Source organism: Sus scrofa, chromosome 1 (assembly GCF_054392235.1).
Source record: "Sus scrofa isolate SSC_HxYL_T2T_F1_AM1 chromosome 1, Sscrofa_HxYL_maternal_Yorkshire_Landrace_v2.0, whole genome shotgun sequence".
NCBI lineage: Eukaryota > Metazoa > Chordata > Mammalia > Artiodactyla > Suidae > Sus > Sus scrofa.
Window position 1 is genome coordinate 50,642,284 of NC_139383.1, and position 14,796 is coordinate 50,657,079.

General features: G+C 38.1%; 1 protein-coding gene across 10 annotated transcripts in view; it reads left to right on the forward strand.

Annotated features, from left to right (window-relative positions):
• FAM135A (family with sequence similarity 135 member A) overlaps positions 1-14,796 on the forward strand; it is a 136,486-nt gene that overhangs the window by 53,212 nt on the left and 68,478 nt on the right. For all 10 annotated transcript variants that reach the window (XR_014805028.1, XM_013992626.3, XM_084958701.1 and 7 more), the window contains exons 6-8: positions 11,965-12,104; positions 12,218-12,288; positions 13,819-13,992. Coding sequence is in view for 7 of the 10 variants with exons in the window: in XM_013992626.3 (XP_013848080.1) it covers positions 11,965-12,104; positions 12,218-12,288; positions 13,819-13,992 (385 nt within the window). In the remaining 3 variants the exon portion in view is untranslated. The remainder of the gene's footprint in view (positions 1-11,964; positions 12,105-12,217; positions 12,289-13,818; positions 13,993-14,796) is intronic.

Below are 14,796 nucleotides of genomic sequence, written 5' to 3' on the forward strand. Positions count from 1 at the left end.
CTGCACCACGACGGGAACTCCTGGTTCTTCTTATTTCTAAGATTCTTGGTAATAGCAATAGAGAAGTATAAGAAGAAAGAACAGAAAAACATTTCAGTGAGTTTTTGAAAGACAGAAAAATAAGTGGGAGCTGAACTGCCTTTTCAGGACAATTTTCCCCAGAGATTACAGACAGGAATAGCAGAATAAGGAAAGTGAGAGGTGGGCCAGAAGAGAGGAATACATTAAAAGTCTGTAATCCAGATCAGCTGGGCATCCCAGGCCTCAGTGAGAATGTCAAGAAAATTAATGTTAACCTTAGGACAGAAGCCTCAAGGATTTTTTCAAAATAAATTGCCATGGGTTTTTAACACTCTAGAGTAAAGCACTCATTCTTTTTTTGTGGGAGTGGTGGGGGGTAAAAAGCACAACATGAAATCTAAGTTAAGTGTTCAGTATGGTATTGTGGTGCTGCAGAGCTCCAGAACTTTTTTACCTTGTGTGACTGAAACTCTATACCATAGAACAGAAACTCCTCATTTCTTCCAACTCCTGGCCCCTGGCAACCACTATTCTACTTACTGCTTCAATGAATGACTATTTTAGATACCTCACAAAAGTAGAATCATGCAGTATTTGACCTGTTTCACTTAGCGTAAGTCCTCATGATTCATCCATGTGGTAGCATATGACAGGATTTCCTTCTTTTTTAAGGCTGAAATATTCCATCTTATACTTCATTTTCTTTGTCCATCCAACCATTGGACATTTAGGTTGTTTCCACCTCTTGGCTAGTGTGAATTAAGACTGCAGTGAACATGGGAGTGCAGATATGTTTTCAAAATCCTGTTTTCAATTCTATTGTATAAATACCCAAAAATGGGGTTGCTGGATCCTATGGTAGTTCTATTTTTAGTTTTTTGAGGAACCTCCATACTGCTTTCCATAGCAGCTACAACATTTTACATTCCCACCAACAGTGTGCATGGGTTCCAGTTTCTCCACAAGTGCTGTGTACCTAATACTGAATGAAGTAAGAAATATAGGAGACATGGACCTTGCCTTCAAAAAGTTTCTTTCCTCCTGAAATTCTCTTCCTTTCCATCATCATTTAACTAACTTTTTCATGGTATTTCAACTCAAATGCTACAGTGTCACCAAAGTCTTCCCTGACTCCACAGATGAAGTTAACCCTCATCTTACGAGATGCCACACAGCACTGTCTCCTTCTCTGTAAAACTTAGTGCACATGTAATTTACAGAGTTAGATGAGGGCAGGGAAAGTGATTGGATTGGTTTGGTTTGATTTGGCCTTGTCTACTTAGAACAATGCATGGCACAGAGTACCTTTACCCTGAACATTTAAAATTTATTGTGAAATGTATCAAACCTTTTTTTGAAAAACATTTAAAAAGCATCGTGTAAAACAGCATTTTATTAAATGGTAAATTAAAGACCTGAATACCTTACCCTTCATTTAAAAACTGAAATATTACTAGTAACATAAAAGCTTCCTGTATACCCCTCCTAACTTTTGTGTTAATTATTCTTTTGTTATGCTTATAGTTTTATTGCCTGGGAGTATATGCCAAGGAAGTAGTATCTGGTTGAATTTGGAAAAACTGCTTAGAAAGCACAAACTCAGTTGTGAGGGAAAGCTGCATTAACACCACTGTTAAAAGAAGGCTTCCATAGGAAAGCTGAGCAGTCTCTGGGTTATGGTATGCTTCTCTATATGGAAAGGTTTCAAGATCCCTTGAGGAAAGTTAAAGGGCAAGGTCAGGAGTAAATTGTGTGAAACCTCGAGCTCACCACATCCAGGATTTCTGCAAAGGTTGTAATGTGATGGGCTATTGAATATCCAACGTATAGAATAGGCTGATTTGCATCTAAACTTAGAATTGTTTTCCTTCCTTCAACTCTTAGGAGTTGGTCAAAGCAGAAAACTTCCTTGAGGTGAAGAGAAAGTCCTCACAGGCTAGGCAGTAGGGCAGAAGCAAGTACTGTCAAGTCAAACAGAACAAGAACTAAAAAGAATCTAGCTAAGCTTTCGATCTATCCTTAGGTTAAAAAAACTACACCATGGCCACAGAGGTCTTTCAGGATGGACCTAAATGTACCTGTCTGTTGAGGCACACTGATCCCATCTTGATCAATGACCCCTATACCTAAGATAGAGGACCTCTTCCTTCACCTTCTTCCTAGGGATTCCCTCTGCCTCCCTTCTGCACTGCATCTCTTGTTGCTTAACACCTATTTTGTCTCTTGGTTTACCCTCATTTTGGTAGAGCCTATTCTCCAATATCTTTTGGGGGAAAGTGGCATAGAAAATAATTATCTTGAAACCTGTAATGTCTAAAAACGTCTTTATTCTGCTCTTATCCTTGTTTGAAAGCTTAGCTAAGTGTAGAATTCTAGATCAAAATTCTTCAGAATTTTGAGAATATCGCTCCATTGTCTTTTGGTTGGCAGCATTGCTGTTGAGAGTTCCAAAGCTATAATCTGGTTGCTGTCCTTCATATGTGACCCTTTTCTCCTTTCAAAAATCTTGTAAAATCTTCTTTGATTCTATTGCTCTAATGGCATATTATGATGGACCTCTTGTCTCTGAGTCCTCGTTGGGCCCTTTTAATCTGGAAAAGATATGTACTTCAGTTCCAGAAAATCTTATTTTGCCCATCATTTTCTCTGATCTGTTTTTTCTGTCCTTTATGGAACCTCTGTCATTTAGATGGTGGATCATCTTCACTGTCTCTATTAGTTTTTAGTTTTTTTCTTCTCCTTTATTTCCATTTCCATCTTGTCACTGTATTTACTAGGTTATTTCTTCAACTTTCACCCCTTTTTTGAGATTTTTTTTTTTGCTTTTCTCTTTCTCCCTCTCCCCTTATCTCTTCTCTTTTCCCTCCTCCTTTTCCTCTCTCCCTCTCACTCCATTTTTTCTTTTAAAATTTAAGTGTCCGTTTGTTCTCTGACTTTGTTTTAGCAACAATTGCTAATTTTGTGAATGTCTTTTCTCTAAGAACAGTACTGATAGTTTTTTTTTTGAGTTTTATTTTTCTCTATAAGTTGCTGTTTTGGTTTCTAACTTGCACATTAGCAGTTTTCTTGGGATATCTGATAGTCCCTTTCACATGACTGAAAGGAGGCTGATTGGGAGGTCAGAGTAGGTACAAGGGACTTGTCTCTGAGCTTCATATTAGGGTGATGTTGGCAAGCTGATTGCTGAGAAATCTGAAGTTGGTGTCTACAGATCTTATCTAATAAAATAAATTTACATAATAGATCTATTACAGACATATTGACTTGGTCAGATTCCCCATGTAAAGAACTGCAAAGAATCTAAGATTTTACCCTGTATGTCATTGAAAATCATTCTGCATGGTTTATCAGTTTCTGTACATCTTAAGAACAAAAATGCTGAAAGGATTTTGTTTCCAGACCATCTTTTCAAGGATGTTGCTATAATGGAGAGCTTTGGGAGAACAGATAGTGACTCTATCTATAATCCTAACCCTAATTCCAACCCTAACTCTAGCCCTAACCCACCCTTTGTTATATCTTGTTCCTTTATGCTGAATAATCCTCCAGACTTCTAAGGTAAGGTAGAGCAGCCACCTTGCGGCATGTAGTGGGGAGAGGATATAGGAATCCCTCTTCTGGTCTTTGCTAAGAGGTTACCTTCTTGATTAAGCATCACCTGATGTTTCTGTTTCAATTTGCCACCTTTATCACCTTCTTTCTTCTCTGTTTTTCTCCACAGAACTTAACTACCTTCAAACATGCTGTATCACTTTTCTTAATTTACAATTTTTATTCTCTATCACCCCTCCCATTAGGATGTAAGCTCTAAAATATCAGAGATTTTTTTTTTATCTCTTTAATTTTGCTGTTTATTTCTAATACCTAGAAAGTGCCTATTAGGGGCCTATTTATGGATTATCTATTATAATAATAGCTATTGTAATAGGCATTCAGGAATATGTATTTGTTGATTGGGTGACTGAATGAATGAATGATTAGGAGGAACTTGCACACCTTTTGCCATTTGCTCCTGGTTTGACAGTGAAATTTAAGAGTTTATTATCTGTAAGTCATTGGTACATCTTTTTAAAAGCTTTAAGTAGTGATGACTTGTTTTTGTTTTTGTTTTGGGGGCTTTTTTTCCAATCAATAATAATTTTTTTTAAATTAAAGTATAGTTTATTTACAATGTTATGCCAATTTCTGCTGTACAGAAATTATACATGTATATCCCAGGAGTTCCTTGGGCAAAACAGTAGGATGTTGTTTTTTATCCATTCTAAATGTAACAGGTTACATCAAGTTTTGATATTAATCAAGAATGTAGGTGACTCTTGGAGAGGGTTAACTGTTGTCATTCCAGAGCAATTTAGTATAATTCATTTTTGTTTTTTGTTTGTTTTTGTCTTTTTAGGGCTGCACCCACAGCATATGGAAGTTCCCAGGCTAGGAGTCAAATCAGAGCTGAAGCTGCTGGTCTCTGCCACAGCCACAGAACACCAGATCTGAGATGCATCTGCAACCTGCACCACAACTCACAGCAACACTGGAAGGATAATTTGTTTTGTGTACAACTTCTTATCCTGTGCTATAGAACCCTGGTCAGGGCACTCCTAACATTAGTGTTCTTTGTTTTTGTTTGAGCATTTCTATCACTTACACTCAGTTTATACTGAATATGTATAGCTTGTATGTAGAGCTAATGGGATTTGGTAAAGGTTTGGATGTGGGACATAGAAGACAGAAAAATTAGTAAAGATTGTGTTACAGCTAATAAGTGCCAGGCCTGAATTTCAACCCTGCCACTTTGTTCCAGAATCTGTTCTTAACCACTATGCTGTGTTTCTTGTTGGTTAAGAAAAAAAACAGCAAAAACGTGACCAAAAGTAGATGGCCCATGAACATAGGAGCAAAACCAGGAAAGTACGATGTTCAGGAAGTCAGATTACAGAAATGTTTCAAGAATGAGAGAATGCATAACTGTATCAGATGCTGATTATAAGTCAAGTAAGACAAGGTCTAGGAATTGATTATCACATTTTGTAAAGCAGAAATCATTTGTAGTCTTGATAATTGTAGTTCCATGGGCCAAAGTCTAGTTAAGTGTGGATTAATTACTGTCATATAAGAATTTACCCCCAAATTTTTTTTAACTTTTTATTTCTATTTAACATTTTTTTAAATAAAGTATAGCTAATTTACAGTGTCATGTTAGTTTCAAGTAAACAGTGATTCAGTTATATGTTTTTTCTGGATTCTTTTCCATTATTGGTTATTACAAGATATTGAGTAGAGTTCCCTGTGCTATACAGTAGGTCCTTTTTGGTTATCTCTTTTATATATAGTAGTGTGTATATATTAATTCCAAACTCCTAATTTATCTCCCCCCCACCCCCGGTAACTGTAAGTTTGTTTTCTAGGTATGTGGGTCTGTTTCTGCTTTGTTTATAGGTTCGTTTGTATCATTTTTTTAGATTCCATATATAAATGATATCGTATGATATTTGTCTTTGGCTTACTTAGTATGATAATCTCTAGGTCCATCTGTTTTTCTGCAAATGGCATTATTTCATCCTTTTTATCAGAGTAATATTACATTGTATTTATATACCACAACTGCTTTATCCACTCCTCTGTCTATGGACATTTAGGTTACTTCCATGTCTTGACTATTGTAAATAGTGCTTCAGTGAACATTGGAGTGCATGTATCTTTTCAAATTATGATTTTCTCCAGATTTATGCCCAGGAGTGGGACTGAAGGATCATATGATAGCTCTATTTTTAGCTTTTTAAGGAACCTCCATACTGTTCTCCATAGTGATTGTACCAGTTTATATTCCCATCAGTAGTGTAGGAGGGTTTCTTTTTCTCCACACCCTTTCCAACATTTTTCATTTGTAGACTTTTTGATGATGGACATTCTGACTGGTATGAGGTAATACCTCATTGTAGTTTTGATTTGCATTTCTTTAATAATTAGTGATGTTAAGCATCTTTTCATGTGCTTTTTGGCCATCCGTATATCTTCTTTGGAGAATTGTCTCTTTTTTTTTTGCTTTTTTTAGGGCTGCACCCACAGCATATGGAGGTTCTCAGGCTAGGGGTCTAATCAGAGCTACAGCTGCTGGCCTACACCACAGCTGCAGCAATGCCAGATCCCTAACCCACTGAGCAAGGCTATGGATCAAACCTACAACTTCATGGTTCCTAGTCTGATATGTTTGCGCTACACCATGACGGCAACTCCGAGAATTGTCTCTTTTTAAAAAATCTTTATTATGGTTGATATACAGTGTTCTGTCAATTTCTGCTCTACAGCAGAGTGATTCAGTTATAAATATGTACATTCTTTTTCTCATATTATCTTCCATCATGTTGCATCATAGGTGACTAGATATAGTTCCCTGTGCTACACAGTAGGACCTCATCACTTATCCATTCCAAATGCAATAGTTTGCATCTACTAACCCTAAACTCCCAGTCCATCCCCTCTTGGCAACCACAAGTCTGCTCTCCATGTCCATGAGTTTGTTTCTTTTCTGTAGATAGGTTCATTTGTGCCATATATTAGATTCCAGATGTAAGTGATATCATAATGGTATTTGTCTTTCTCTTTCTTACTTACTTCACTTAGTATGAGAGTCTCTGTTCCATCCATGTTGCTGCAAATGGCATTATTTTGTTCTTTTTGATGGCTGAGTAGTATTCCATTGTGTATATATACCACATCTTAATCCATTCATCTATTGATGGACATCTGGGTCGTTTCTGTGTCTTGGCTATTGTGAATAGTGCTGCAGTGAACATAGGGGTGCATGTGTCTTTTTCAATGAAAATTTTGTCCAGGTATATGCCCAGCAGTGGAATTGCTGGATCACATGGTAGTTCTATATTTAGTTTTCTGAGGTACCTCCATACTGTTTTCCATAGTGGTTGGACCAGTCTATATTCCCACCAACAGTGTATGAGGGGGTTCTGTTTTCTCCACAATCTCTTCCAGCATTTGTTATTTGAAGACTTATTAATGATAGCCAAAGAATTGTCTGTTTAGATCCTGTGCTACTTTTTTATCGGGTTGTTTGTTTTTTGATATTGAACTGTTTGTATATTTTGAAGATGAATCCCTTGTTAGTCACATCATTTACAAATATTTTCTCCCATTCTGTAGGGTGTCTTTTCATTTTGCTGGTGGTTTCCTTTGCGGTATAATGCTTTTAAGTTTAATTAGGTCCCATTTGTTCATTTTTGTTTTTATTTCTTACTCTAGGAGGAGGATCCAAAAAGATATTGTTGCAATATATATCAGAGAGTGTTCTGCCTAGTTTTCCTCTAGGAGTTTTATAGTATCTGGTTTTACATTTAGGTCTTTAATCCATTTTGAGTTTATTTTTGTACATGGAGTTAGGGAATGTTCTAATTTCATTCTTTTACATGTAGCTGTCTTACCCAGCACCACTTATTGAAGAGAGTGTCTTCTCTCCATGTATGTTTTTGCCTTCTTTGTCGTACATTAATTGACCATGGGTATGTGGGTGTATTTCTGGGCTTTCTATCCTGTTCCATTCATTTGTAGTTCTGTTTACCCCCAAGCTTAGTTTAAAACAACAGACATCTCACAGTTTCTTATAGAAGTTGTTTTAGTGCTTACTTCTGGCTCAGGGTCTCAAGAGGTTATAGTGTGTTCACACAGATCCATCTTGGGACTTTGTGGGAAGGGTACACAAGGATGTGAATGGTAGGAGGTGAGAGTGATGGAGGGGTGGGCATCTTGAAGGCCAGCCATCATAAAATGGGCTAAAGAAAGAACAGGAGGAAATGAAGTGGAACTATTACATGTCAAAGAATCTTCCGAGGTGTTTGCTGGTAAGAGGAACAGAGGAGGGGGCTGTTTGTCCAGGTATATCTGCAGATGGGGTTAGAGAGCTTCCCTGATTATTTTATCTCCTTATGACATAGGAACCAAACTTGTCCTTTGAGAGTGAAGGCTAAGTTTGAGGAGAGAAAATAATTTATGAAATAGTTATCTAGGAATGTGGAGAGAGAATGGATTCAGAAAGTGCAGTGTGATTGCTTGGCAGCACTAAGGGCCTGTGTAAGGTTTGTGATCATGAATTTAAAATCTAGTCCATCAGAAGAGTTTGTGTTTTTCCCATCCTCATTCACCTTGTGGATGCAAGCATGGATTAGGCAGAGTGTTGGATTTATAAAGGTTGAGGTTTATACAGGCAAACATGACAAAGGAAGTAAAGTATATGTCCTTAATAGGATATGTACAAGGGCGAGTGGTAATGGTGGATCACGGAGTGTAAGTTGGGCAAGGATGGGAGTGAGGACTTGAGAGGAAACAGAAGGCAATGAAGAACAGAAGCAGTTATGGACTCTATTCCTAAATACAGTCTAAGGATTGTTGTGCTGGTGGGCTTAGAATGAACTGGAAGGAAAGGTGAGGGTGTGAGAGAGGATGTTAACTGGAATTTAAGTTGAAGAGGGGTTGCAGATGTTGCTCATGTAAAATCTAGTGGACAACAACACAGGACTAAGGATCAAGCAGGGTTGGGAGGGAAGAACACCGAAGGAGAGGAGCAAAGGAAGCTGGGAGGTCAAGGATTGGAGACTTATCACCGAGAGTGATGGCTACAGTTGTTTGGGGGGAAGTAATCTTGAATTAAGAAATAGAGCCTTCAAGAAATAAGGGTTTCCATGGGTCTGTAGTAACTGCGGACGAGTGAGCTTGTGAGTGGTGCTGTCTGATGATGTGGCACTGAGAAGTGCTGGGGAGGTCGTTTTAGGGAGGAGAGACAGAGGATGTCTGAGAGCATCAGTGGGCAGCGAGAGCCCCAGGCTGTGGGAGAGGGAGTGTGGAAGAGGAAACAGCCCCACTCAAGAGGGCCATGCTGGAGCAGCATCCTCAGGGAAGAGCTGTAGCATAACCACCACTGTTTGAGGCAACAAGTTCTAATTTTGCCTTATCTAAGTGTGTTAAAAATTTACTTCCACGGAGTTCCCGTTGTGGCTCAGTGGTTAATGAATCCGACTAGCATCCATGAGGACTTGGGTTTGATCCCTGGCCTTGCTCAGTGGGTTAAGGATCTGGCATTGCCGTGAGCTGTCATGTAGGTTGCAGAATCGGCTCTGGTGTAGGCCAGCGGCTACAGTTCCAAATGGACCCCTAGCCTGGGAACCTCCATATGCCGCGGGTACGGCCCTAAAAGACAAAAAAAAAAAAAAAAAAAAAAAAAATTTACTTCCCAGGCTAGGGGTTGAATCAGAGCTGTAGCTGCTAGCCTATGCCCAGAGCCACAGCAATGGGGGATCCGAGCCGCAACTGCAACCTACACCACAGCTCACGGCAATGCCGGATCCTTAACCCACTGAGCAAGGCCAGGGATCGAACCTGCAACCTCATGGTTCCTAGTCGGTTTTGTTGACCACTGAGCCACAACGGGAACTCCCATAATTTATTTTGATGTGCAGTTTATCCCAAATAATGACCAGGGGTAACCTCTTTAAGCTAGCTTCTTTTTCCTTGTGATACGTCCCTTCACTCTTTTAGCACTTAATCTCTAGTGTGAAGAAATGGTCCAGACTATACGTGCCTTAGCTCTGGAGTCAACCATTTCTCCAAAACCCCTGGTTCCTTTTAGTGGTGAATAGTATTAGAAACTGGTATTGGGGACTGTGTTCTCAGGCCCTTTGAGTGGACAGAGCTAGTGAGTACACATATGTATTTATGCATACATGTGCAGATTTACACCAGTTTTTCTTTCTTTTTTTTTTTTTTTTTTGTCTTTTTGCCATTTCTGGGGCTGCTCCTGCGGCACATGGAGGTTCCCAGGCTAGGGGTCTAATCGGAGCTGTAGCCGCCGGCCTACACCAGGGCCACAGCAATGAGGGATCCAAGCCATGTCTGCGACCTACACCACAGCTCACGGCAACGCCAGATCCTTAACCCACTGAGCGAGGCCAGGGATTGAACCCACAACCTCATGGTTCCTATTCGGATTCATTAACCACTGAGCCACGATGGGAACTCTGAGTTTTTCTTTATCTAAACGTATAGTAAAACCATGGGTTCACATCAGTATTTCTGATTGATTCATCCTATATTTGTATTTCCTATATCTGTATACATCCTTTCTCTGAAAGGTTTCACCAAGAAGCCTGGCTCTCATTGCCCTTAGTATATTTTCACATTCGGTTAGGCCCTTACATAGTCAGACTCTTGTGTGACATAGCAGTGAGTCTGACTATGTAGGGGCCTAACCAAATGGGAAAAGTACCCTCTCCTTCATGGATACTCTCCGAACACCTCTTGGGCTTCAGCACCTCATGCCAGCTCACTTCCCTGTAGGACATCCTCTTCACCCCGCTTGGGCTTTTTTAGAGTGTATCAGGCTGCTGCTGCTCACACTCACCTTCACCCTCAGATAGAACTTTCTCTCATCCCTGTACCAGGCTGCCCCTCTGCCAGGACACCCTCCTCCCCTCATTTGGGTTCCAGCCCCTCAGCCTTAGGTACCCTCCCATGTGGTTGCACCTCTGTTCTTATTTGGGCTCCCAGTACTTGCTCTATCCAGATAGCCCTCCTCACCCTGCTTGGGTTCTGCTGTTTCATTCCAGGCTGCCCTCCTTACCTGCACAGGCCCATACATCACACACCCTCCATGTGGACACCCTCCTTACTCCAGGTGGACTCTGGCATCACACTCTGGGCTCCCTGCCTGCAGAGATTTTCTCTAGCTTAAACATCTCCAGTTTCTTCGACTGCTTCCATCATTGAGTTGTTTCTGGAGGGTAGAGTAATCTGACAGCAAGTGGGCTGTTGGAATGACCTAACATCAGTAACCCAGAGGTAGATCACACTTCACAGGTAGACACAGTTTTCTGTGAGACTGCTCTCAACTTCAGACCAGCTGCAACTTGAGGATCCACAAGCTACCCTCACTTCTTACCAATGACTCCAAATTGGGAGTTCCCATTACCCCCTCAGGTTCAATAACTCACTAGAATATCTCACAGAACTCTGGAAGACACTCTACTTATATTTAAGTTTTATTATAGCCAAGGGTTACAAATCAGGGACACTCAAGGGAAGAGATGCATGGGGAAAACAAACAAACAAAAAAAGCAGATGTACAGGACAAAGTCTAGGAGGGTCCCAGATTTGTGATGCTTCTGTTGTTCTCTCCCCAAGGAGTCAGGATGCATTATCCACCCAGAAATCCTGTATGTGACAATATAGAGAGCATTACCAAAGAAACTCACCTAAGCCTAAGTGTATTTCATTATATAGTCATGATTGATTGAATCATCACCCACGTGACTCGGTCTCTACATGGCTCAGTCTGTGGCCCCCCTTCCCCTCCTTGGAGTTTGGGATTCCTGCATGTAGCTCAAAACCCCAACTTTCCAATCACATGGCTGGTTGTATGAGTGTGGCCAGTCCCAGTCCTGCGTTAGCTCCTTGTCATGAACTGTCTGGGCAACCGTGAATAACAGAGAACTCTTATTCTCCTGTCACCAGGAAATTCTAAGGATTTAGAGGCCAGCTTTCAGGAAGTGGGGACAAAAGCCAACCAGATTCTTGGTTCCAAGGGTTTAGAAGTTACTTCCCCAAAGTCAGGTCAAAAGTCAACCAGAGTCTTTACTACGCAGCTTTAGAAAACTAAATTGCTTTCTTCTGTGGTGTACGGATCAATAGTTCACCCTTAAAATACCTACCTTGAGATTTCCTCATTTACTTTCTCAGATTAAGATGTGTAAGTGTTCATAATGGTTATACTTATTTATTTATTTTTTTATCATAGTAATTAAAAAACTTTCAGAAATGCTTTAATACTGCTGTATAAAGTAATGGCATTGGAGAAATATAATCAGATGTATAACATATTAAAGTAAAAGTATTAATTACATTGTATTTTGCCTTTAACCTGTCAGTTACATTTATTATCTCTTTTAGGTATGGCTTTAGCCTTTCCAGCTTCAGTTCATGATTCTCTGATTTGCAGTAAAACATTTCAAATTCTATATAAAAATGAGGAAGTTGTTTTAAATGATGTCATGATCTTCAAAGTTAAAATGTTGTTGGATGAAAAAAAGGTAAACATGTATTTGTATACATTTAGATAAGTATTTCTTGTAAAGCCTTAAGGTATATTTTTAACTTTATATATAATATTCAAAAGGCATCTCATAGTATAATTTCTCTCCAGATTGAAGAAACCCTTGAGGAAATGAATTTCCTCTTATGCTTGGATCTACACTTCACAGATGGAGATTATTCGTAAGTAGGCTATTCAAACAATTAAAAACCTTTAGTTACTCATGACTGTTGTCCATCTATGTTAGAGTCTCCATTTTCTTCTTAGAACCCAGCCTACCCCTTCTTATTTATTTTGAACTTCTTCTACTTTCTGGAAGAATCTTTTAAGAATGGTCAGGCCTACCTTTTGAGCCCATGCCGATTCCATGAGGTCAAGGTAGCAAAATCATACAAGTTGAAGAAACATGAGAGATTGCACTGTTGATACAATATCACTGCCTAAATGAGCTCTATTCCACTGTATCACTTGCTAGTCTTTCTTAGTGGCATGAGTGATGCCATCTTCAAGTAGGACTCTCTTGATATTCAGAGAGTTATCAAGACTGAAGACTCTTAGACATAACACTTGTTTCTAGAGTCCATGAGGAGGCTTTAGAACTGCCTCCCCTGAACTTGCCTGCATATCTAGGTGTGTAGCAATATGTTTTAGGAACAAACTGTACTCGTATTCATTTAAAACAAGAATCATTTTTTTTCTTTTTTTTTCTTTTTTTTTATTTTCCCACTGTACAGCAAGGGGGTCAGGTTATCCTTACATGTATACATTACAATTATATTTTTCCCCCACCCTTTCTTCTGTTGCAACATGAGTATCTAGACAAAAACAAGAATCAGAGATCCATGTTACTGTTTTACATTTGTAGAGTTTTTTCATTTCAAATCTACCTATAGAAATACTACTTGAAATTGCGTGAAATTAAGACTGCATGTAGGATAAATGTCTAAGCAGTCACATTACTCAAAGGTCTGATTGTGAGATGTCCTCTTTACTACCATGGAAGAATAAGAATTTTTTACATGGTCACTCCTGCTCCTCTGTAATAATTGTTTATTACAAAGAATTCCTTGAGAGATTCTTTTTTAAATCAAGTCAGAAATCTCAAAGTGAAGTAAGCTGAAATGAGTAAATAGTTCATTAGCTGTAGGTAATTATAATGTACATATTGGTTAAAAAAATACATGTACATATTTGGACATCATTTTCATGACATTGTTTCAGGTTTTGTGTATGTAAATATAATGACAGACTATCTGTAATAAGATACATGCCAAATATTTGTTTATTTTTGAGCAACGTCTAAAAATTTTGTACCATAAAATAGCTTTAAACACCTTTTGGGATTTATCATAATAGAATTTGACCTAAATTGTGCTGCAACTTTATTATAAACAGTTTTCCCTATGGAGTAAAATTTTAATGTGAGGGTATTTCTTAAAGTATCAAAAAGGACTCCTTTTATAGGGACATTAGTGAAAAACAGTTCATTAACATGGAAGTTATAGTTAGAAAACTAAATAAGATCTAGTTATTTTCTTATTGTTAGATTTCATATTGCTATCTAATGTAAATGTGTTGCTTTAAAAATTATTCTCATTCTGTTTTTAAAAAGTAATTAAGTAATTAAATGTTTCAATTGTTTAAACTACTCTACAAAATGGTGACCTTTACTAAATTTCCATGCTAACATGCAAATGTGCTGCTTTTTATAGGGCAGATGATCTGAACGCCTTGCAACTAATAAGTAGCCGAATATTAAAGCTGCACTTTAGCCTCCACAGAGGCCTTCATCACCATGTCAATGTCATGTTTGATTACTTCCATCTCTCTGTTGTGTCTGTTACAGTCCATGCATCATTGGTTGCACTACACCAGCCACTAATAAGGTAAATTTAACCAGTTCCCTGGTCCTTATTAATATAAGGTCTTTTATTTTTATGATAAAAAGATACTTTGATAAAGATAACTGAAATAGCAAGGAATTTCTAAATTCACATTTAATAAATATTTTCATTTTATAAAGTATTCACTTAATAAAATTTAAGAGCATGGGACCATTAGAGAGATAACTTTTTAATTACAAAAACATGGATCAGTCTTTGTCAAATAAACTGACCAAGAAAAATAATGCAAACTGGAAATAACCATTCAGCATTGTTTAGTCTACACTTGAATTTTTATGCAATGCTATACTGTAATTATTCATCCTCTGGAAAACCATATTCATTTTTCATTGTTTTTTTTGTCTTTTTTCTTTAGATGAACTAATTTTATCTTCTTAAATCTATGTTATACAGTAATTCTTATTTTCTAAGTTATTAATCAATTTTATGGATCTTTACTAAATAAACCTTTTTTTTAGCCTAAAGGTACATAATATTCTGGATCTTAGTAAATGCATTGGGATAATTGTTTTTTCTGCTAACTTCCATGGGGAGATGGATTGTCTTTTCATTAATGAAAGAATACAATTCAATCTCTTCAGTTTTTACAGTAAGACATCATTCTTGTGGCAAGGGCAATAGACACTTTTAAAATCAGTAATCAATAATGAAAAGACTCCAGATTGACTTGATTTCTGAACTACTTTACAATTTCTGATACAAATCTTATTCTTGCAGGTGATATTAGGGATGATGCTTAAGTTTTTGATGTTAAACTGATCTATCAGAAAACTAAGCAGGTGATTT